The following is a 24,771-nucleotide window of genomic DNA, read 5'->3' on the forward strand; positions in this document are numbered from 1 at the left end:
TGAAGGTCAGACTGCTCTAGGCAGCGACCAAGAAAGGATGGTGGGAGCTTTGCTCACCCAAAACAAAGCCACTGATGCTACCCAAGAAGATACTTCACTTATGAGAGCAGAATTGAACAAATGCAGGAAAACCAACAGGAAGGCCTTTCCTCAATGTGTATGTAAGGGAAAGGTGAGATGACCCACCAAGATCCTTCCTTGATCCCCCTCTGATCCCATTGACTCTTCTTCCCAAGCCTCTTCCATGTCTTCCACTGGTACAAAATGTTTCCACACCTTACTGCTACCTGTGATTTCCCATTTCCCCTCTGTTCTCTTCTTTCAACAAACGCTCTTCCAAGAACTCCTTGTTCTTCTAGATTCGGCAAGTTAGAATGAAGGGTCTCAGGCGCGGCAGACGGCAGGGTGGACAGCAGGGCAGACGGCAGGGAAGACGGCAGGGAAGATGGCAGGGAGGACGACAGGGCAAGTGGACCCAAAAGGGCACAAGCAAATCGGCTGTACCCGCTTCCAAGAAAGGGACAAAAGCAGCGCCAACCTGTGGCCATCCCTAATAAGTGTCTGCTGAAACATGTGTCAGCGAATGGCCGGAAGAACAAAAGAAGTCCACCACGTAGAGTGCCCAACTAGGCAGCCACTAACGTAAGAGCCAGGCCAGGGCCAATCCTCAGGGCCTTCTCAGAGGTTTCTACTGCTCTGGCTACTAGCAGGTGGTCTGCTGTGTCTCAGAATGTTATTCTAATGAGGACATAGACGAAATAACAATCTGTCCAGATGATCCTATATGGGTTTCTGTGTGCTCTGTGCTGGTAGGGAGGGAGAAGGAAGGAAAGGGGAGAAGGGGGTGAGTGGGAATGGAGGGAGGTGAGTCCTCTGGGGGTGGCTATCCAATCAACAGGTACACAGTGAACCAGACATGGAGGAATAGGTCCCATTGGAGGGGACTGGGAAGACAGCTTTCTCGTAGCACTTTGCCCTATAAAAAGTATAGACGCTACACTCTGTGTGTTTGTGTGTGTGTGTGTGTGTGTGTGTGTGTGTGTGTGGTGAAATCCAGGTGAGCAGAGCTATTAGAGGTATGATGGTAGTGTTCTTCCCCAAATAGGGGAAAATCTGATTAAAGTACTGTATATGGGTGTGAAATACAATGGTGAAACATATTTAGCAAAACAGGTTCTGCCAGATATGATTTTCTTAATGTGTTCTTCAGCAACACTCTGGCTTTCTCAGGTGGTCTTGTGCCATACATGAACTTCTCCAGGATATCACCCAACAAGAAAACTGTGACCACATGCAGTACTTCTAAAGCTTTTCTTAATATATATATATATATATATATATATATATATATATGCATATATATGCCAGAGAAAAAGATATCAGGTACATGGAAAGAGGAATTGAGAGGATCACAATTTGAGTCCAGCTTAGGTAAAAATTTCTCAAGATTCAATGCCAGCCAAGAACCTAGATGTGGTGGTACCCATCTCTAATTCCAGAATCTAAGAGACATAGGAAGGTGCATAGCAGTCCATGCTGGCCTAGGCAAAAAAAAAAATGACCCTCTCCGAATTAAACTGGAAATGGTTAAGGGCAGGGCTCAGATGGTAGGCGTTTTCCTGGCTAGAGTAATACCCTAATTTCAAACTTCTGTATCAACAAAAAGAAACATAGATCCCATGGTTTCCCTTATTTGCAATCACTAGTACATGTGTAGGACAAGCAGAAAAGGTCAAAAGCTATGTACATATGACCATATAAGATGATGTTAAGTGACATGAACTCCAAGATAGGGACACAAATAACTTTTTTTCTTGCTTGCTTTTGTTTCTAACATATTTATAATGTACCATGTGATTTTTTTGTTGCTTTGTATGTTCCTCCCCCACAGAATAACCCCTATTTTCACTGTATTTGATGTCGGTGCCCTGTAGCTTGTATATACACTTCTCTAGTTCAGGGAGGTGAAGGGAAAAAACAAAATGTTTAAATAAGAATACAGGTTGACCCATTGTAACAATGAGATGTCCAAAACACTATGTTGAAAATGAAATTTACAACATTGAGGGGGTGGCTGGGAGGGAGTAGTTGTGGAGGTGGGAGAGAAGGGATGATAGGGGGAAAACAAAGGAGGAAGCAATAATGCTCAATAGGAAATGGACTCATTACTTTGCTCATGTAACTGTAACCCCTCTGTACAACATTTTTACAATAAAAAACGTACAAAAAAACAGGTTCTGCCTGGGATATGGGCAGCAGTGGGATGGGGGAGGACAAAGATGTTAAAGGAGGGTGATTATTATCTGAATACTTTATGTACATGTGTGAAAATGGAAGTGAAACCTGGTGAGATTGGTTTGGGTAATGGTGAGGGGAGGAGGGTTGTGGGAGAGTGACAGGGTGATCCTGAACAAGGCATATTGTCTGCAGATATGGATATGTCACAATGAGCAATGAATGTTCTGTGTATGGTGGTGGTATGTGGGTGGTGAGTGGATGTAAAGTATGTGTGGTGGTATTATCCCTCCATGAAACAGCACATCAAGTAATTGCCCCAGGACACCTGCCTCATAGTACTGTTTGTTGCCTCCAACCTGGTGATGTGGTAAGCCACTAAAGGTACTCAGGAAGACCCAGGATATTTTGTGGGAGAGAGGAGTGGTGAAGGTCAGAGGAAGAAGGACAGACAGAGAGGGAAGGGGAACAAATACAGTCATAATATTCAGCCATGTAACTTGAGGGTATGGATGGGATTAGGACAGATGGGGAGAATGATGGAAGGGATGACATTGATCAAGATGCATTGTACTAAAAAAATTGACAAGGTAAAATGAAACCTCTTTGTACACTACTTAAAGATAATGAAAGATCTTAAAAAGAAGCCTCTTTAAAACTTTTATAAATAATTAAAATTACCATTCATTTCTTATTTAAGTGCCTTGAAGTCAAAGGTGGGTCTGCGTGAAAATTCATTTTTAAAAATTTGTTGGGACCTGCATTACAGTCTTACATATGGTCAGTTCTTGTGGTAAATATTGCTCATGTGTTGGGATTGTAGGCATGATTCTCATTTATATAATGAGGACAATAATAGTCACTTATTCTTGGTGTGTTGACAATTACATGGCTTCTACTTAAAATGTTTGGCATCATAGGAAGTTCTCAGTAAGTGGTACTGGTGGGCTGACAGTGTTAATCATGATGATCATTAATGTTGGCAGCATACGCAACCTTGTATACAAGACATTTGGTATTTGCTAGACCAGATTCATAATAAACTATTGAAAAAGTGTCATTTTCATGGAGAGGATATATTTTCCTTGGGGATGAAAACTAAGAAGACTTCTGGAAGACTAAGAAAGAGCCTATCAAAGAGGCATACCCTCTTACAGATAAAGATCAGAGACAAGGCAAGAAAATATTGGAAATAAAATATTGAGACTTTAGGGACCTATATATGCTTTCATAGTGTTTATGTTTCCTATTGCCCTGAAGAGAGTTAGTAAAACTAATGAAGTAAAAGGGGGTTTGTCTAATTTCAGGGGAAGGCAAAGAGTAAATAGAATCATTAGTTTTTTTTTCTCATTCTGTCTGACCTATGTTCTTTACTAAATCTATATTTTCAGATTGTATCTTTTCCCGCAGTCTTGCTGTGTTTCCAATGATTTCTGGTGCCATTACTCAGTTACCTTTTGTGAAACATATGCATAACATTGTTAACAAAACTTCCTTCCATGTTTCAAATCTGTTTCTTCTCTATTGTCTCCTGAGCTATAAGGACTGTTACTGTCTAGTCAGATCTGGAGCCCTAAAAATGGGAGCTGGGCTGGGTGCTAGTGGCTCACAGCTGTGATCCTTGCTACTCAAGAGGCAGAGGTCTGAGGATCGTGGTTCAAAGCCATCCTGGGCAGGAAAGTCTGTAAGACTCATACCTCCAATTAACCACCGACAAAGCCAGAATTATTGCTGTTGCTCAAGTGGTAAAGTGCTATCCTTGAGCAAACTGGAGCTCAGTGACAGGGCCTAGGCTCAGAATTTAAGCCCCAGTATCGGAAGAAAGAAAAGAAAGAAAGAAAGAAAGAAAGAAAGAAAGAAAGAAAGAAAGAAAGAAAGAAAGAAAGAAAGAAAGAAAGAAAGGAAAGAAAGAAAGAAAGAAAGAAAGAAAGAAAGAAAGAAAGAAAGAAAGAAAGAAAGAAGGAAGGAAGGAAAGAGAGAGAGAGAAAGAAAGAGAAAGAGAAAGAAAGAAAAAAAGAGAAAGAAAAAAAAGAAAAGAAAAATGTGAGGTGGGTGTCTTTGCCTTCATCTTTATTCTCTCCCCTCAGTTCCTCCATTCTGTCAGTTCTCTTCAAACCTGTCCTTCTTTCTTCTTGTTTCCTAACACAGACCATTATCATTTGAGGTGGTTCTATATTTGTACTCCAACATTAGATTGGTCCTTTACACACATTATTTAATTTTCTTAACTATCTTGTGAAGAAAGTCATTTTACATATGAGAAACACTAGGTTAACAGAAATAAAATAACTTGTCCAATTGGTTAGATGCACAGTTAATAAACTTAACCTGTCTTTTTGCCTGAACATTGCAATAATTTCCTACTTCTCTTAATTTTTTTCTTTTTTTTCAAATGTAAAGGGGTAATATATAAAAAGAAATCAGAATTATATAAACAGAAATGGTTTATTGTTGCCTTAGATCTTTGTATGCACAAATATATTTAGACAAATACTTTAGGAAATATATCATTCTGTATTGTAGTGCAAGTAGTTTTTGTGACTCATATGTGTGTTTTCATGTCAGTATGTACATATCTACAATGTTTTAAATGTCTCCATTCTATTCCATTATGTACTATATTATTTTGCATACTAATTCTTTTTGTTCCCTGGCTTGGTGTAGTGACTCATACGGGTCATCCCAGCTATTTGGAAGGCAGAAATAAGAGGATTGTTTGAGCCCAGCCTGGACAAAAAAGTTAGTGAGACATAGCCATAGGCAAAAAGCATTAGCCCCTATCTGAAGAAAAATGAAGCAAAAAGTATTGGTGTCGTGGCCTAAGTGGTAGAGAACTTGCTTAAAAAGTAAAAAGGCCCTTGGGCTGGGAAGGTGGCTCAGTGGTAGAGTGCTTGCCTTGCATGCCTGTAGCCCTGGGTTTGACAACTAAGTACCACATAAGCAAAAAGAAAAAAGCCAGAAGTGGCACTGTGGCTCAAGTGGTAGAGCGCTAGCCTTGAGCTGAAGAGCTGAGGGACAGCGCCCTGGCCCAGAGTTCAGGTCCCACGACCGGACCCCCCCCCCCCCAAAAAAGTAAAAAGCCCTATTCAAAAAAGATCAATTTTGTTCTTATAAATAATATTGCAGTAACATTCTTGAAATATACACCTTTGCATGTATTTTTTTGATGTCAGTCCTGGGGCTTGAACTCAGGGCCTGGGCTCTTCCATGAGCTTCTTTTGCACAAGGCTAGTAGTGCTCTACCACTTGAGCCATAGTGCCACTTCCAGCTTTTTCTGAGTAGTTTAATAGAGATGAGTCTCATGGACTTTCCTGCCCAGGCTGGCTTCCAACTGAAATTCTCACATCTCAGCCTCATTAGTATCTAGGACTACAGGCATGAGCCACTAGCAGCCAACTGCCTGTACATTTTAATACATTTTTTATTAGACAGAGCCTTAGAAGTAGTGGAGTACACTTATTTTAGAATACAATATACACTTTCAAATTCCCCTCCTATTTTTCTTTACACCAATCCTTCAGGTTTATAGAGATATCTTTACAGAATGAATTTGATTATATAATTTTCCAACATTAAAAAGTGTTCTATGTATCCCTACTGTGTATGCAACCAAAACTTTCTATTTTCAAGAGTATTTAAGTTTTGTACTTGGCCCCAACTTATTTTTCATGCTAGTTTCCCTTACCAACAAGCAAAATCCACCTCTTCTGTAAAATCCTCCATGTATACAGCTCTGTCTACCTTTCTCTATGTGAGATAAACATAGTTTTCCTTCTCAAGCTTTCTATGGTTTTTCATTTACAATCCCTCTGGTGGCATTTGGTACAATTCCATGTTCATGTGTGTCTGTCTCTGGTGATGGTCTGCGATTTTCTTAAGTGCAGCACTTGATCCCCAATATTTGTGCAATACTTGATAGTGGTGCTCAATAAATGCTGATGAAATCAGGACAGCTATTCCTAAGGTGTAGCACTGGTTCAACAAGATCTTTGGGAGATACAGTAGTTGCTGGAAGTTTTTGAAACATAGTAGAAAGCTGACTGAATGCCAGGAACATGGGTGCTGGTCAGGAATGGAGAAATGAGCCCAAACTGGCAGTTCTCATTAGCTTTTCCCTTCTACTGCAGACACCAACTGCCTGATTATTTGGGTTAATAGAACTGGGACTTGAGAACATTTAAAGTAATAAAAGTTGGATGATTGAGAACTTATGTGGTAGCAGGGGAATTTGACTCAGTTCTTCTATGTGCTTTCCAGACTAAAATGCTTATCCTGAGCAACTCAACCCCACTTCCTGGAGTCATAAATAATTTCTTGAAAAATCAAAAGCCTCTTCATTTTCAGGATACAATTCAGCTGGTAGCAGGAATGGTAAATTGGTAGATTCTTCTGTTTGGTTTCTCTATCCTGAATCAAGGGAAACAGTAAAAGTAGGCTCATAGCCTTGTAGGATTATGAGCCTATTCTGGAGTAAATCATCTGTGTGAAATTCTTTATTCTGTCATTTCAGACAATTTGTAGCTGTCCTTATCTGTGACTTTGAAGAAGAATAGAAAAAGAGTAGAAGACATCATGTCAGAGATATTGGACCTCTCTTTTCTGTCTGAGGTGGAAAGGGATTTGATTCTCAACGTCCTGCAGCGAGATGAGGAGCTCAGGAAAGCAGATGAGAAAAGGATTAGGTAAGAGTCCCAGAAAAATTAGGTAGCCCCCAGCCTTTGACCTTAAGGCCTTGTCTTATGCCTGTCTTCTGACTTCCAGAAGCACTTGTATATATGGTATTTACTACTCCTCATTGATAATTTGGGCTTTGAGTTTGTTGCTTTCACAGAACCAGATAGTCTTCCTATCTTTGCTTCTCAATGCTTCCCCATCCAACCTGTGCAGATCCTGAATCTACTTGTGCTCTCTATTGGTCTTGGCAGGCGACTGAAGAATGAACTACTGGAGATAAAAAGGAAAGGGGCCAAGAGAGGCAGTCAACACTACAGTGATCGGACCTGTGCCCGGTGCCAGGAGGGCTTGGGCCGTTTGACTCCCAAGAGCAACACTTGCTGGGGTTGTAATCACCTGGTATGTCGGGAGTGCCGCATCCAGGAAAGCAATGGTTCCTGGAGGTGTAAGGTGTGCTCCAAGGAAATGTGAGTGTCATCTGTGGCTTACTAGAAAGATGAAATGAAGCCTGAGTACATTTCCTCAGTTTGTTTTGGTAGTTTTGCTTGAATGACAAGAGCCATGTTTAATCTTTCTGTTATGATCTTTTATTTATTCCCAGAGAGCTGAAGAAAGCAACTGGAGACTGGTTTTATGATCAGAAGGTGAATCGTTTTGCTTACCACACAGGCAGCGAGATAATCAGGATGTCCCTGCGCCGCAAGCCGGCAGGTACTGGGCCTGTTCTGTGTGAAGGAGTTCCTTGCAGGGCTTTACCTTAGTGATAGGCCTACCCATGGGGAATCCCAGTGTATTGTGACTGCTGGAATCTTAACTTCATCCACTCAGGAAATTTGGGGGAATCAAAAGGATTATTTCTTTTCTTTCTGCAAATGTGGTAGGTTTGGGGGAGCGATAGTGTAAGCGCTGCTTTCCCTTTCCTGCCATGTTTTTGTTTGTCTTGAAGTGAGTAAAAGAGAGACAGTGGGACAGTCGCTCCTTCATCAGACCCAGATGGGAGATGTTTGGCCAGGAAGAAAGATCATTCAGGAGCAACAGAAGGAGCCCAGGTGAGAACCAAGTAGTCATTTTAAACATCTCTACAACATCTTTTTAATTGTCTTATGATTTTTTACCTTTTTTTTGTTGGTCATGAGGCTTGAACTCAGGGACTTGGCACTGCCCCTGAGCCTCTTATGCTCAAGGCTAACACTCTATCACTTTGAGCCACAGCTCCACTTCTGGTTTGGAGATAAGTCTCATGAAGACTTCTCTGCCCCAGCTGGCTTCAAATTGTGATCCTCAGATCTCAGCCTCCTGAGTAGGTAGGATTACAGGCATGAGCCACCAGCACCTGAAAATTTTTTACCTGTGCTTTAAAAAATAACAGATGTTCATTGCAGGAAAATTTAGAAAGTAGAGGAAACAATAAAGAAGGAATGAATAAATCAATCCCAATTCTACCACCCACCTGTTTATCAGCATTTTGGTGCACTTTGTTCTTCTTAAGAACAATTGGAAAACAAATAAAAGCACATACAGATTAGGAAAAAATAACCAATATGGGAAACAAGAAAGCAGCATATCATCCAAATCTCTACTCTTGCAGTTTTCATATTAGAGGAGAATCATTTCAGATATATACTGTATGTATAAGGGTGACTAGATAGGAAGACTAAAGAGAACTTTCCAATATTGGACTATAACATAATTTAAAATTTCTGTTTAATAAAGCTAACAGAATAGAACATTAAGTGAAACACTAAAATAGATGGGGGGGAAGAATTACTAATCTTCAGAGAAATGCCTATTGTAAAGGATTTTAGTCATCACCATCCCTCTAAACTTAAGAAAATTATTATCAAAATCACTGAGCAGTTAGTCACTTTTTAAGTATTTATGTAACAGCATTATTGAAATATAATTCAAATACCATACAATTTATTCACATGAAAAAAAACAAAAAAATTCATTCACATGATATGCAGTATCTGCATACAGCTGTATGACCAACTCAGTTGATAGTTATCTTTATCATCTTAAAAAGAAAACCTGTACCCTTTAGTTATGTCCTCCCCATCACCCTCTCTATCCTTCATCCCTAAGCAATTGCTGATCTACTTAACCAACTCTTATTTGCCTATCCTGGATATTTCATATAAATAGAATCATATAATATGTGGTCCTATGTGGCTGAATATTTTGTTAGACAAAGTGCTTTTTAAAAAAGGTATATCCATATTCTAGCATAACCAAAAATCATTTTTATTCTTTAAAAAATTATTGGGGCTGGGAAGGTGGCTCAGTGGTAGAGTGCTTGCCTTTCATGCATGAGGCCCTGGGTTCGATTCCTCAGCACAACATAAGCAGAAAAAAAGCTGTGGCTCAAGTGCTAGAGTGCTAGCCTTGAGCTGAAGAGCTGAGGAAAAGTGCCCAGGCCCAGAGCTCAGGCCCCACAACTGACAAAAAAATATTATTATCATCAAGGTGATGTACAGAGGGGTTACAGTTATATAAGTTGGGTAAAGAGTGCATTTATTGCCGGGCGCTTGTGGCTCACACCTGTAATCCTAGCTACTCAGGAGACTGAGATCTGAGGATAATGTTTCAAAGCCAGCCGGGGCAGGAAAGTCTGTGAGATTCTTATCTCCAATAAACCACTAGAAAATCGGAAGTGGCACTGTGGCTCAAGTGGTAGAGTGCTAGCCTTGAGCTGAAGAGTGCAGGGACAGCGCCCAAGCCCAGAGTTCAGAAGAGTGCATTTCTTTTTGTTTCACAATGTCACTCCTTCCCTCTCTTTTTATCCTTAAATAACATTCTATTATATTCATGTGAAATATTTTGTTCATTCATCTATTTATGAACATTTGGATTATTTCCACAATTTTGCTACTAAGAGTAATGCTAATATGTGTATTTGTTATGAGATTTACGTATATATATATATAAAATTTCTCTTAGGTGGGTACCATAGATTAGTTACTGGTTCTTTTTTTTTTTTGGTCAGTCATGTGGCTTGAACTCTGGGCCTGGGCGCTGTCCCTCAGCTTTTCAGCTTAAGGCGAGCGCTCTACCACTTGAACCACAGCTGCACTTCCAGTTTTCTGCTGGTTAATTGGAGATAAGAGTCTCATGGACTTTCCTGCCCAGGCTCCTCAGCCTCCTCAGTAGCTAGGATTACAGGTGTGAGCCACCTGCGCCTGGCTACTGGTTACTTTTGATATGAAATATTATCAGTAGACTCTGCTATGAAATTGGAGGGGAAATTAGCTTTCTTTTCCCTTTCTCTCACATCTTTTCTTTTATTCTCACATTTTTTACTCAGATTATTTTAATTCATCAGGATTTGTGACATTAACTTTGTGTTATATAACCATAAATCATCAGCTTTCAAAAACTATTTTTAGGGCTGGGAAGGTGGCTCAGTGGTAGAGTGCTTGCCTTGCATGCATGAGGCCCTGGGTTTGATTCCTCAGCACCACATAAGCAGAAAAAGCCAGAAGTCCCTGTTTTCACTGTATTTGACGTCGTGCCCTGCATTTTGTATATACATTTTTCTATTTTGAGGAGGGGAAGGGAAATAACAAAATGCTGAAACAAGGATACAGGTTGACCCACTGTAACAACAAAATGTACAAGACACTATGTGGACACTATGTTGAAAATGAACTTTACAACTTGGGGGCCGAAGGGGATGTTGGGGAGGTAGGGAGGGATGGGATAGTAGGGGAAAAACAAAGGAGGAGGTAACAATGCTCAAAAGCAAATGTACTCATTACCCTACTCATATAACTGTAACCCCTCTGTAGAGTATCTTTATAATAAAAAAAAAAATTTAAAGCCGGAAGTGATGCTGTGGTTCAAGTTGTAGAGTGCTAGCCTTGAGCTGAAGAGCTGAGGGACAGTGCCCAGGCCCAGAGTTCAGGCCTCCCAACAATGGACCAAAAAAACCAACAAATATTTTTAGTTTTAGTTTAATTTTAAAATGGGTTATACGCCTGCAACCATGTTTTGTACCATAGCTTCTCTGTTTTTGAATTATTTACTTTCACTAATTTCCTTTAAAAAAGATTTTAATTAGTATAAATTATTTGTATGAAAAGGGGTTTCATTGTGATATTTCCATGAATGCGTATAGTATATTCTGATCAAACTCACCCTATCACTCTCTACACCCCTCCTTCTACAGCAATATTAATAGGTTTCATTGTTCTATCTTCATATATGCAAATATATGAAAATCCATTTCATTCTCATTTACTCTCTCTTTTGCCCGCTTCATGCCTGGTGATATCTGCCCTCACAGTAAAACCTATTTTTTTCATTTTCATTTATTTTCAGTCGTTTTATTTTTAACTATGTATTGCTTATACCAAGGACTTTCACTATGGTATTTCAGACATACATGCATTATATTTTAGTCAGAATAATCCTCTCTATTGCTTTCTCTTTTATTATTCCTATACCTCTATTGATTAACAGCTTTTAATTATTGAGATTCCTTATGCCATCTTCATACATAGTTGCACAGTATATCCATATTATTCAACCTCTATCATTCTCTTTCCCACTCTCCTCTCTTATTCCCTTAAACAGTCCATAGTTACATTGTGCATGTGTTTGTGTATATATGTATATGTGTAATTGTATTTCCTTTTCTATTCTTTTTTGAAATTTAGTAACTTAACAAGAATATAATTCATTATGTATTCTTTTTCCTCATATGTAGTACAATATTCAGTTTTTCTTCATTGTTGGAAATTTTTTCTGTACCTATCTGTGAACTTTTTATCTTTCATTAAGTTTACTACGTCAGGTATTAATTATTCCATTACATCTCTTTCTGTTCTTTGCTACTGTATAATGCAAAAGAAAAAGTAAAAGCTGAAAACAGTTATTCATGATTTAGCTCAACTTGTTCCTTTATATTAGTTTGTTTTATCAATTTTCTTCCTTCCTCCCTCCCTTCCCTCTCTCCCTCCCTCCCTCCCTTCTCTCCCTCCCTCCCTCCCTCCCTCCCTTCTTCCTTCCTTCCTTCCTTCCTTTCTTCCTTCCTTCCTTCCTTCCTTCCTTCCTTCCTTCCTTCCTTCCTTCCTTTCTCTCTTCTCTTTTTTGTCCTACTACTATTTTTAATTTAATAATTTGAATAGTTTACCTTGCCTAGATTTTCTTTTTTGTGTGCTTTTAGTCTTTCTTCTCTTATTTTATGGTTTTATCATCTTGTATTTGAGCTCTTGTGTTTTATCCAATCTCTTTTGTCACTAAGTTTTCCTGTAGTGTAAAGCATTCACAAGAAACCTGCTTATTTTTTAGGTTATAGTCTGCTCCAGTCTAGGTACTTTGTCCAACATACAAGTGGTTCCCATTTTTCCCTGCTCCATGGCTAATAATTTGTCTGTCGGACCATTTTATTTCATTTTATTCGTGTTTAATAAGGTAAGCTTGGTTTATGTATTTTGTTCTATATAGTGTATGTAAATTTGAAAAAAAATGTTTCTCCCATACTTAGCTGCACTTCAGTTTGAGGAGTGAATATTGCTTTCTACATAATTAAACATTAGTTAATGACAGAGATATGTTCTGCAAAATACATTGTTAGGTAATTTCATGATAGTGCAAGCAACAGAATACATATGAACAAAAAACAAAATCACTACATGATGATAGATGTAGTCCTTTTCTGACTAAAATATCTTATGTAGCATATGACTATTTCTTTTTCATTATCTATATCTCTATCTATCTATCTATCTATCTATCTATCTATCTATCTATCTATCTATCTATCTATCTATCTATCTATCTATCTATGCCAGTTCTGGGGTATGACCTCAGTGCACAGCTGGCATTCTAGCACTTGAACCATGATTCCAAATGTACAATAGAGCACCATCAATGCTTATTTCAATTTACCTACAACTAACTTAGTACCCATTGATTAGAAAGTTGTATTTGGTCTAGTGCCTACATTTTAGTTGTATTACTTCTGTTTTTGTTTTGTTTGCTATTGAGTTGTTTGAGTTCTTTTAATTTTTTTCTGGAAATAGGGTTTTGAACTCAGAGCTGTGTGCTTGCTAGGCAGCCACTCTGCCATTTAAACCACATCCCAGCACTTTTTTGCTTTAGTTAGTGTTCAAAAAGAATCTTGTATGTTTTGCCTGGGACCAACCTCAGGCCATGATCTTCTTGTCTCCCACTTCTGTGCAGTTGGAATTATAGGTGTATATCAGCCATACTGACCCAAATTTTTTCAGTTTATTCTGGATTCCAACCTTAATAAAACTTACAGTTTGAAAATATTTTCTCTCATTGTATAAATTTTATCTTCACTCTGTTAATGATTTCCTTTGCTGTGCAGAAGCTTTTTAGTCTGATACAATCCCATTTGTCTTTTTGCTTTTTTTATTTTGCTTTTGGCATGTTATACCTTGTCTCATTTGGTTGTTGCTGATGAATTTTAGAAGTTTATGTATGTGTGTGTGTGTGTGTGTGTGTGTGTGTGTGAGAGAGAGAGAGAGAGAGAGAGAGAGAGAGAGAGAGAGAGAGAGACAGAGAGACAGAGAGAGAGAGAGAGGGAGTTTTTTCTTCTTTCCTTCAACCAAAGAAAATTTTTTATCCCATTTCATATGATTGTTAAATAACAGAATATGTTGGTTGTTGTTGTATATTCCTATAATCCCTGACACTCAAAAGGCCATAAATTTGAGATTATCAGCCTGGCCAACATACTGAGACCCTGTCTAAAAAAACCAAACAATATAGAAATGTATAAATTAAATCCTCTAGATACTTCATTGTCTCTGCCCTATTGTTTTATTGTATTTTGAAGCCAGACTGGGCAGAAAAGCTCACAACACTCCATCCTTAAAATAACTACTGCAATTCAAACTCTGGTACTGGCAATAAATAAATAATACATCAGTAATTGTCTGGGGACAGGGATAAAGTGGAAGGGAGGAATTTCAAAGGAATATGAGGAAACTTTTAGGAGTGACAGATATGCTTGTTATGTAAATTTTGGTAATGATTTTGTTAGTGCATACATATGTCAGAACTCATCAACTTTCACCCATAAAAATATGCAGCTTATTTATGTCCATTATAATATCTGTTATAAAAAATCCTATAGAAAATAAGACATCTGGGCTGGGAAGGTTGCTCAGTGGTAGAGTGCTTGCCTTGTATGCACGAGGCCCTGGGTTTGATTCCTCAGCACCGCATAAGCAAAAAAGCCAAAGTAGCACTGTGGCTCAAGTGGTAGAGTGCTAGACTTGAGCTGAAGAGCTGAGGAATAGTGCCCAGGCCCAGAGTTCAGGCTGACAAAAAATTAAAATATATATATATATATATATAAAGAAAGAAAATAAGACATCTTCTTCTGGGGCTGGGAAGGTGGCTCAGTGGTAGAGCGCTTGTCTTGCTTGCCTGAGGCCCTGGGTTCGATTCCTCAGCACCACATAAGCAAAAAGAAAAAAGCCGGAAGTGGCGCTGTGGCTCAGGTGGTAGAGTGCTAGCCTTGAGCTGAAGAGCTGAGGGACAGCGCCCAGGCCCAGAGTTCAGGCCCCATGACTGGACCCAAAAAATAAAAAAATAAAAAAAAAAAATAAAAAAAGACATCTTCTTCTTCACCTTTTTAACATTTGTATGGTGTTCTGTTGTATGTATGTACTGTGATTTTATCCACATAGCCTTGGGTGGGTGAGTCATCTGTTCCAGGTGATGAGGCCCCCTTTTTCCTTTGTGGATAAGGATAAAAATGGCTTTTACTTGCTGAACCTGATTAACACATCTGACATCATTAGTCAGAATGTAATTTCTGAAACCTACTGCTTCTGGCTGTCTGTGACCTCTTGTCTCATTGGACTAAGAAGACTCTTATTTATTCTAAACATTAAGTGATCATAAATGATCTTTTCCATAAAATTATGGAGTTTCAGAGATAATTGGATTCAACCCCATTATTTTTACAGAAAAGAAAGCAGGATAAGTGATTTACCTAAGATCATACAGACAAAGCCCTGGACTCCTATCTCTTCATTTATTTTTTACTGCACAGATGTCAAATAATTGCTTTTTTTGCCTTAGGGTTGTTTGTATCAGCTCTGGATTAGTACATGTTAATCTTTAGGGAGAAAAACATACAAGCAAAAGGCAGTCTTTATGGGCTACTGTTGAACAAACTCTGTAGAGGAATGATTCTATTGGAGTTCAATTTTTCTTGGGAGCAAAGAGGGGAAAAGAATGATTTTAAAGTTAAGAATAAAATCAAGTCCCTTACTGTGTCTTGTGCTATAAACATAATGTGTTTCTCAAGGAATGACCACCATTTCACCTCTAGGATTTCAACCCTTTGCTGTTTGTTTTCAGTCTGTAAATTTATTCTTCACTGGCTGTGATATACATTTTGTTTGTTTCTTTGTTTGATATGTCAGGTACCATTTAAGGCACTGGGATATAAACAGTATAGCACATATTGACATGTGCAGTGGCAAAAATTCAGCAGACTGAAGGGCTGGGAAGTACTGGGAAGGTGTGTACATACACTGTTTTCTTTAGAATAGCAAGGGCAAGTCCTAAGAAGAAGGTGACATTTGAGTAAAGACATGAAGCAAATGAAGGAGCAACTCCAGAGAGTATTTGGGGAGCATTGTAGGCAGAAACAACAGCAAGGATATAGACCTGAAAGTGAATTTGTGGACCTGGGAAGGTGGCTCAGTGGTAGAGTGCCTGCCTTGCATGCATGAGGCCCTGGGTTCAATTCCTCAGCACCACATTAGCAGAAAAAACTGGAAGTGGCACTGTGGCTCAAGTGGTAGAGAACTACCCTTGAGCTGAAGAGCTGAGGGACAGCACCCTGGCCCAAAGTCCAGGCCCCACAACTGACCCAAAAAAAGGTGAATTTAGTTTGGCACTTTTGAGTAATATTTAACTGAGTGGGATGACAGGATGATAGGAGGTGAGGGCAGAGATGTAAGACACTGTTGACATTTGAAAGGATTATTTTCTATTCGGAGTGAAAAGGATGGCTCAGAACGAGTAACATGATTTTAGTTTTTCTTTTTTTTTAATTGAATAAAATTTCACATCACATATAAATCATCAATGAACAATTTAAAGTGTTCAATTTTGTGATTGGTAGTTCTTTCAGAATGTTGTGTTGCTATCACCACTCTAATTTCAGAACATTTTCATCACTCAAAAGAGAAATCTTGCCAGGCGCTGGGTGCCAGTGGTTCATGCCTGTAATCCTAGCTACTCAGGAGGCTGAGATCTGAGGATAATGGTTCAAAACCAGCCTGGGCAGGAAAGTCCAGAAGACAATCTCCAGTTAACCACCAGAAAACCGGAAGTGGTGCTGTGGCTGTGGCTCAAGTGGTAGCGTGCTCGCCTTGAGCTGAAGAGCTGAGGGACAGCATCCAGGCCCAGAGTTCAATCCCTACGACCTACAAAAAAAGAAAGAACATAGAAACAAAATGTTGTACTCATTAAACAACCACTCCTTATTTCCTTCAGCCCTTAATATGATATCGATCTCTATGGACTTGCCTATTTATGTATAGTGGAGTCATACAAAATGTGCCCATTCTTTCTGTGAAGAAGACTGAGAATGGATATGAGAGGAGGTGATCAGTAGAATGTGGCATTCTAAGAGATGGTGAATTTACTTGAGGAAGAATTTTTCTCTTTCCTATTTCTCTTATTAATTTTTTGAGACAAGGAGCTGAGGAAAAATGCTTTTCCTTTTTTTTTTATTTTTTATTTTTCCGGTTGTGGGGCCTGAACTCTGGGCCTGGGCGCTGTCCCTCAGCTCTTCAGCTCAAGGCTAGCACTCTACCACTTGAGCCACAGCACCACTTTCCAGCGTTTTTCTTTTTTGCTTATATGGTGCTGAGGAATCGAACCCAGGGCCTCAGGCTTGCAAGGCAAGCGCTCTACCACTGAGCCACCTTCCCAGCCCTGCTTTTTCTTTTTTATGAGACATATTACTTATTTTTGGACATGCCTAAGCCCCACTGAGAGAATTTATTCAGGAATTTAAATACTAAATTTGAGAACCTACTCTTTGCTTGCCTGTCTTTTAGGCAGTGGAAACACAGCAGTGAAGAAGAGATGTGGCTACTGACCTCATAAAACTTGTCTAATAGATAAGAAACATTGTTTAAAAGATTGAGTAAAGTAAATGATTTCTTTAAAGTCATGAATAATTACATATGTGATTAATGCTACCAAGAATCAGTATACTTTGTGAATATAATTATTAATCTTCTTTGGAATATAGTCAGAAATAGATGTCTAAGGGCTGTGAATGTCTTTTAGTGGTGGAGTGATCATCTAGTAAGTGTGAGAGGTCCTGAGTTCAAACCCCAATACTAGCCCTATAAAGGGCTAGCTTCAAGAAATAGATGTATCCAGGTGAGGAAAAGTGACTATTGTGAAAAGACCTATTTCATGTTGAGAAAAATAGGAGAATTTGAGGGTATTTAGGAACCCAAAGAGCTTGAGTTTTCTAGAATGTAAGATGTGAAGAGGAGTAGAGGGTGAAAGATGTGACTGAGGAGGTAAGCAGGGCCCATGTTCTAAGGATTTTCTTGCCATACTAAAGAGATAAAACTCCCAACAGAATTGGGAACCACTGAAGGAACTTGAACAGGTTGGTGTGACTGAGTTGGCAAAGGATCCAAGTAGAGGCAAGAGAGCTCACTTCCTCGAAAATGATGGATCTTGGATTTTATTCCAGTGTGCTATTTGAAGTGCCAAAGCTGAGAAGTGGAAAGAGTGCACTGGAGGCTGAGAGCGAGAGTCTGGATAGCTACACAGCTGACTCAGATAGCACCTCCAGGTGGGATTCCTCCACTTTCCTCATCTCTGCTCAATCTCAGGTCCCAATTTTTTCTTAAGCACCATGATGCAGGTCTCCTATGCCTTGAGTGTTCCTCATACATATCCCCAGGAGACTGAAGTCTTTTCTCTGACCTCACCAGAGTTTCTCAGTAACATAGTAGCATTTGGCTTTGTTAAAGTGTGTTAAAGTGCCCAGACTGCTGCATTCTGGAGGATTTTTCCTTTGTTGCTCTTCCTTAGGAATGGGGGTGTGTTTGTATTAGTGTGAAGTAGCTTGCTTGATCTTTTGAATTCCCTCACCTTACGCCAGATGTGAACTTAACTTCTAGGTTTGGCTATTGTCGTGACCTCCAAGCTAGGGATACTCCTTCTTTCCAGAGGTATGAGTCCTAGGTGGAAGATATAGAGGGGAGGATATAACATAACTTTTGAATCTACCTCTAGGAGAGACTCTCTGGATAAATCTGGGCTTTTTCCAGAATGGAAAAAGATGTCTGCCCCCAAATCTCAAGTAGAAAAGGTAAAGTTTTAGTTATTGGTATTTTCCTTCCCCTCCCCTTAACTCCTCTCTCTTCCCTTCCCCTTCACTTTCCCCCCTACTCTCTTCCTCACTTTCCCCTCCCTCTTTCCTCCCCTCCTTTCTTTTCTTTTAATCGCAGTACAAAATTAAATCAGTAATTCAGTTGAGCAATTTTCACTTCAGATTCACTTGGAAGTGTTTTCTAGGGTTTTTGATGAAATGTGAGGGAAAATAGGTTTTAATACTATTTCTAGACATTTACTCTTTCCTTAAAGTTTGTCATAGTTGGATGAAAATCTGAGTCTTGTTCTGCTTAATGCTATATTTCCTATTCACTCATTCCACTTAACTTTTTCTATTTTCATACCTTCCTAGGAAATTCAGCCAGGGAGTCAAAATGCAGTATTTGTTGATGAAAGTGAAATGATATTCAAGAAGAACACTAGAAAAGTCCTTAGGCCCTCAGGTAGCCTGCTTCGTTTCATGGTCTTTTGGGATTGAAATTCCAAGTACCTTTGGTGGGTTTTTGGTATGGAATATAATATAGTGGATCTCTTTTGACTAATGATTTTTGGTTTCCCACTCAGAATATACTAAATCTGTGGTCGATCTTCGCCCTGAAGATATGGGACATGAAAGTAGCTCTTTGGGAGACAGAAGCAGATCTGTTCCAGGCCTCAGTGTGGATATGGTAAGAGCTCTTATATTTCACTTCATAATGACTCAATTTTGTTAAAATTAAAGTTATGGCTTTAGTACCTGATGTATTCTTTTTTCTGTACATTTTCTTTTCTTTCGATGCTGGGCCTGGGGCCTGGGGCCTGGGGCTTTAACTCAGGGCCTGGGCACTGTCCCTGAACTTTTATGCTCAAGGCTAGAGTTGTACCACCAGCTTTTTGGTGGTTAATTGGAAATAAGAGTCCCATGGACTTTCTTCCCAGGCTGGTTTTAAATCATGATCCTCAGATCTCAGCCTCCTGAATAGCTAGTATTACAGGTGTAATTATAGGTATACCTAGGTACACCTAGGTACCTAGCTTAGAACCAGATATTTTCTATTAACCTAATTATTTAGGCCAAAGCAATGTGACTATTGATCCCCCCAAAATTCTGAAGTAAATATAGTTCCTAGTTTGCTTAAAGGAAAGGACTCTCTTTGTCTCTTATCTTGACCACATTGTTGGATATATGATTGGCCACTGAAAAAATCACTTATTTTAAATAAAATATAAAGAGATGGCTGGGCTAAGACAGTCAAATGGAAAAGAGTTATGCTCCGATGAAGAATATTATTTGTCTTTAGGACCAGCACACATGCACACAAGCACACAGGCACACAAAGAATAAACATCTAAGAATCGTAAATTGAGTGATCAGTGATGAAATGAACACATACCAGAGGAGAAACCCAGAGAGTTAATTTCTGTACCCCTCTTCCAGACAAAGCACAGGGTGAGGGTACTCTGGAGAGGAGGAGAGTGTACTATGGAGGGGAAGAGGAGGGGTACTGTGGAGAGGAGGAGGCGGGTATTGTGGATAGGAGGAGGAGGAGGAGCTACTATGGAGAGGAAGAAGGGACTAATTCCAGGCTGGGGTAGGCCACAGCAGAGAAATGGCCAAGGAAACACCCCTTGGTATGAGGATTCCTGGTCCTGTGTTTGGCTTGGATCATTGCCTTGAGAAGGAGAAGGAGTGACACACAATCTCCTCATTACCAGCTTGAGCCAGGCTGGCCTGTATCTAATGACTGGTGGCTAGGGCCACAAAGTATGAACCACACAGCCAGGGTGAGGTAGCTTTAGCCTTTCTCTTATTCGTCTCTCAGATAAGCTTTGTCACAGAATTCCAGTACTCTTTTTTTTTTTAATTTTATTTTATTTTATTTGTGAACATACTGTACAGAGGGGTTACAATTACATGGGCAGGATAATGCGTACATTTCTTACCAAGCATTGCAGCCTCCTCCTTTGGTCCAGTACTCTTAAAGCCTCATTTATAACTCTTTAGACAGAAATCCTCCAAAAACAGAAAAAATGATCATGGAAGAACATTTGAGAATGTATTAAAAAAAAAAAAAACTGTGTGCCTATACTGAGACTTGAATTCAGGGCCTTAGGCTCTACTCACTTGAGCCACAGCTCCACTATTGGCTTTTTGCTGGTTCATTGGAGATGAGAGTGTCAAGGACTTTTCTAAGCAAGCTGGCTGAGAACTACCATCCTTCTATCTTAGCCGCTTATGTAGCTGAGATTACAGGCATGAGCCACACTCCTGACTCATAGTGGTTCTTTTAAGTGGATGATATGAACTCATTACGTGCAATCGCTTGGTGGTTTGTCCCAGAGATCTTTCTACAGCTTTGATTACATTCTCCAGTCTCAGGCACTGCTGGCCCTGCAGGTTAATTTCCCCTTGGACTTTGCCACTCTCCTTTAACTTCCTCTTCGTTGAGTTGGGTCTTCTGAACTTCCTGTTGCAATTTCTCTGCTTCAAGATCGTTTTCCATTTTCTTTCAATTGGCTCTCACAGTCCATAATCTTCTGCCTTATTTCTTGAAGCTGATCTTTTCAGCTGCTTTTCACTTTTTTGCTCAATCTGCAATTCATTTTCCCAAAACTCTTCCTTCTTGATTTTCACGGCATTCTGTTTGATGTTTTGCTCTAGGCAGATGATCTCTTCTTCCAAGTTTGAGTGATACTTTGGTTCCAAAATCGAATCTCGAGTTCATTTGATTCCAGCTGCTTCTTGATGGACTGAAGTTTCTTGGTCTGCAGGCAGATCAGTTTCTTTGGCTCATGGGCAGTTGCTTTGCAACTATTTAATACCTTTTGTTTAAATTCAGTTTCTTTCTCTTTTCCAATGATGTCCATTAACCCTTTGGCCCCTCTGGTGAAAGTCAAAGATTTCCTCTTAGGCTCTCTCCTCTTGATTGCCTTGTCTCTCAGGGGCCTCAGTTTGGCTAAGGGGGCAAACTCTGCCTGTACAAAGTTCTTTCTGGAATTATGGCCACGCTGTCAGAAGTGGGGCGCTCACTGAGTGATACCCTGTTCTTTGCAGAATGAGCTACACATTGCTCGCATACTGCCCCCATTTATTTAAAGAAATGATTGGGTTTTCATGAGGAGCAAGATGTCTTTCAGTATCTCTCCATTTTTCTATGATGGTGTATCTACCAGTTCAACCTAGATGGAGAAAAAGATGACACTGTCAAAATGGGACATGCAGGAACTAAGCCAAAGCAACATATCATTTGGTAATTGTCTATCTGTCTGCCCATCTATATATCTATGTATCTATCTATCTATCTATCATCCATCTATCTATTTTATTTCCAAATTGTGATTGGAACTCAGTACCTGATGCTTTGCTCATTGGTTGGCACCCTACCAACACCCTAGTCATTACTCCATCTAATCCCTCTTTTTAATTTTTTTTCCTGAGCTAGTACTGGGACTTGAACTCAAGGCTTTATGCAGTAGCTTGGCCTTTTTCTGCTCAAAGCTGGTGCTCTACTCCATGAGCTAAGCCTCTATTTCTGGTTTTTTGCTGGTTAATTGGAGATAGGGAGTCTCATGGATTTGTCTGCCCAGGCTGGCTTCGAACCTCAGCTCCTCAGATCTCAGCCTTCTGAGTGGCTAGGATTTATAGAAGTGAGCCACCAGCACCTGGCAATGATCCTAGTATTACAAAGAAACTTGATCTTACAACCTAGTAATTATATTGTATATATCATATTATATATGAAGCAATGGACTTCCCTTTCTTTTTTGCTTTCCCCCGAACCCCAATTTCAAATGCTTCTGAACCAATAGTATTTTCTCACTTATGATTTCAATAAATGGATATCTATATGTAAGAATATAAATACTAATGTACTAAAACAGGGGCTGGGAAGGTGGCTCAGTGGTAGAGCGCTTGCCTTGCATGCATGAAGCCCTGGGTTCAATTCCTCAGCACCACATAAGCAAAAGGAAAAAAAGCCGGAAGTAGTGCTGTGGCTCAAGTGGTAGAGTGCTAGCCTTGAGCTGAAGAGCTGAGGGACAGTGCCCAGACCCATAGTTCAGGCCCCATGACCGGACCAAAGAAAAAAAAACTGAAACAGGACAGAAAGAATGTTTTTGCTGAAGCATATGGCGATAGTATCCTTTAAGGAAATGTAAATCTTGGGTACAATGAAAAGTCGTGTGTCAGTATAACCCCTGCTTTCACTGTATTTGATGTCGGTATAATTTGTGGAGGGGAAGGGGAAAAACAAGTCGTTTAAATAAGTATACAGGTGGACGTGTTGCAACAATGAGAAGTACAAGTTGTCATGTCGAAAACGAACTTTACAACTTGGGGGGGGAGGATTGGGTGGGGGGGAAGGAGGATGGGAAGGGATGGGAAGGGTAAACAAAGGAGGAAGGTACAATGCTGAATAAAAAATGTACTTACTATCTTGCCCATGTAATTGTAACCCCTCAGTACAGTATTTTCACAATAAAAAAATATTTAAAAAGTCGTGTGTGTATGCACGTGTGTGCGTGTGTGTGTGCGTGTGTGTGTTTGTGTGTGTGTGTGTGTATGTGTGTGTGTGTGTACAGGGGCTTGTACTCAGGGCCAGGGTACTCTCTCTTGGCTTTTACATTCAAAACAAGGTGCTCTACCACTTAAGCCATGTCTCCACTTCTAGCTTTGTTTTGTTGGTTAACGAGATAAAAGTCTCACAGACTTTCTTGCTTAGGCTGGCTTTGAACTGTGAACCACAGATCTTAGCCTCCTGAGTAGCTGGGATTACAGACATGAGACAGCACCCAGTGAGTATTATGCAGAATCAGAGATTCCGAATCTCTTATGCATTCAACACTAGCATACCCTCATGTTTGGGGCATATTAAAAAACTATGTTGATTATTTGTAATAACCTTATATAAAATATTTTATAGAGCACAATAAACTTTCCTATAGCCCAAAAAAGAATATTATTTGCTCTTTTGAGATATGAGAAAGATGGCTAAAATAAAGTTGGGAATCCAGAAATGGGAGCACATAGAAAATGAAGTATATGTACATACATTTTTATATGACTACTCAGAACTGAACAACAATTATGGTGCCCAATAAAGGAGGGGGTGGGGAGCATGCAACCTGTGGTCCATATAAAACCAGTAAAATCATTTAGTATAGGACAAGACAAACATTTATGCTTCTCATAGGCTTCTCATTGGTTGCCTGTGGTCAAACTGCCTTTGTGATTTTGTATGGCCCATAAATGATGTCATAAATAAAAATGTTCTCTTCCTCAATACAATAAAGGCTGTATATGACAAACCTACAGCCAGCATTGTACTTAATGGTGAAAAACTAAAGCTATTTCCTCTTAACTCAGGAATGAGACAAGGATGTCCACTCTCTCCACTGCTCTTCAATCTAGTATTAGAATGCCTAGCTACAGCAATAAGACAAGATGCAAACATAAAGGGGATCCAAATAGGGAAAGAAGAAGTAAAACTCTCCCTCTTTGTAGATGACATGATCTTGTATTTAAAGAATCCCATAGACTCCACTCCCAAATTACTCAAGCTGATTCAAAACTTTGGCAAAGTAGCAGGGTAAAAAATTAACCCTCAAAAATCAATGGCTTTTCTGTATGCCAACAATGAGAAAAGTGTGGCTGAAATTAGGAAAGCAAATCCATTCAGAATAGCCCCACAAAAATAAAATACCAAGGAATTAACCAAAGAAGTGAAGGACCTCTATGATGAAAACTTGAAAAACTTGAAAAAGGAAATCAAAACAGAACTTAGAAAGTGGCAAAACCCCCCATGCTCCTGGATTGGAAGGATCAACATCGTGAAAATGGCAAGACTTCCCAAGGTTATCTACAAATTCAATACGATACCTATCAATATTCCAACCTCATTCTTCAAGGAAATAGAAGAGGCAATCAAAAAATTCATATGGAACAATAAAAGACCCCAAATAGCAAAAACGATCCTCAATAGAAAGAACAGTGCTGGAGGAATATCAATACCAAATTTCAAACTCTACTACAAAGCCATAGGAATCAAAACAGCTTGGTACTGGCACAAGAACAGACCTCAGGACCAATGGAATAGAATTGAAAACCCAGAAATGAACCTACAGACCTATAGCCATCTAATTTTCGATAAGGGAGCTAAAAAAATAGAATGGAAGAAAGACAGCCTCTTCAGTAAATGGTGCTGACAAAATTGGTTAACTACTTGCAGAAAACTAAAGCTAGATCCTTATATATCACCCTGCACCAGAATCAACTCCAAATGGATCAAAGACCTCGGAGTCAAAGCAGACACCCTGAAAACATTACAGGATGCAATAGGAGAAACCCTAGGGCTCCTTGGCACAGGCAGAAATTTTCTTTTCTTTTCTTTTCTTTTTTTTCTGAGTCCGGTTGTGGGGCCTGAACTCTGGGCCTGGGCGCTGTCCCTCAGCTCTTCAGCTCAAGGCTAGCGCTCTACCACTTGAGCCACAGCGCCACTTCCGGCTTTTTTCTTTTTGCT

At 39.6% G+C, this 24,771-nt stretch overlaps 1 protein-coding gene and 1 pseudogene across 1 annotated transcript in view; one reads left to right on the forward strand and one right to left on the reverse strand.

The window, feature by feature from the left end:
• Positions 1-24,771, forward strand: part of Sytl4 (synaptotagmin like 4) — a 66,200-nt gene that overhangs the window by 25,928 nt on the left and 15,501 nt on the right. The window contains exons 2-9 of the mRNA XM_042683047.1: positions 6,747-6,918; positions 7,162-7,377; positions 7,512-7,621; positions 7,857-7,959; positions 17,628-17,729; positions 18,176-18,251; positions 18,627-18,717; positions 18,839-18,942. Coding sequence (XP_042538981.1) covers positions 6,809-6,918; positions 7,162-7,377; positions 7,512-7,621; positions 7,857-7,959; positions 17,628-17,729; positions 18,176-18,251; positions 18,627-18,717; positions 18,839-18,942 — 912 coding nt within the window. The 5' untranslated portion in view covers positions 6,747-6,808. The remainder of the gene's footprint in view (positions 1-6,746; positions 6,919-7,161; positions 7,378-7,511; positions 7,622-7,856; positions 7,960-17,627; positions 17,730-18,175; positions 18,252-18,626; positions 18,718-18,838; positions 18,943-24,771) is intronic.
• LOC122110450 lies at positions 20,502-21,422 on the reverse strand (annotated as a pseudogene).

This window comes from Dipodomys spectabilis, unplaced genomic scaffold (assembly GCF_019054845.1).
Source record: "Dipodomys spectabilis isolate Male_0828 unplaced genomic scaffold, ASM1905484v1 ptg000077l, whole genome shotgun sequence".
NCBI classification, from domain to species: domain Eukaryota; kingdom Metazoa; phylum Chordata; class Mammalia; order Rodentia; family Heteromyidae; genus Dipodomys; species Dipodomys spectabilis.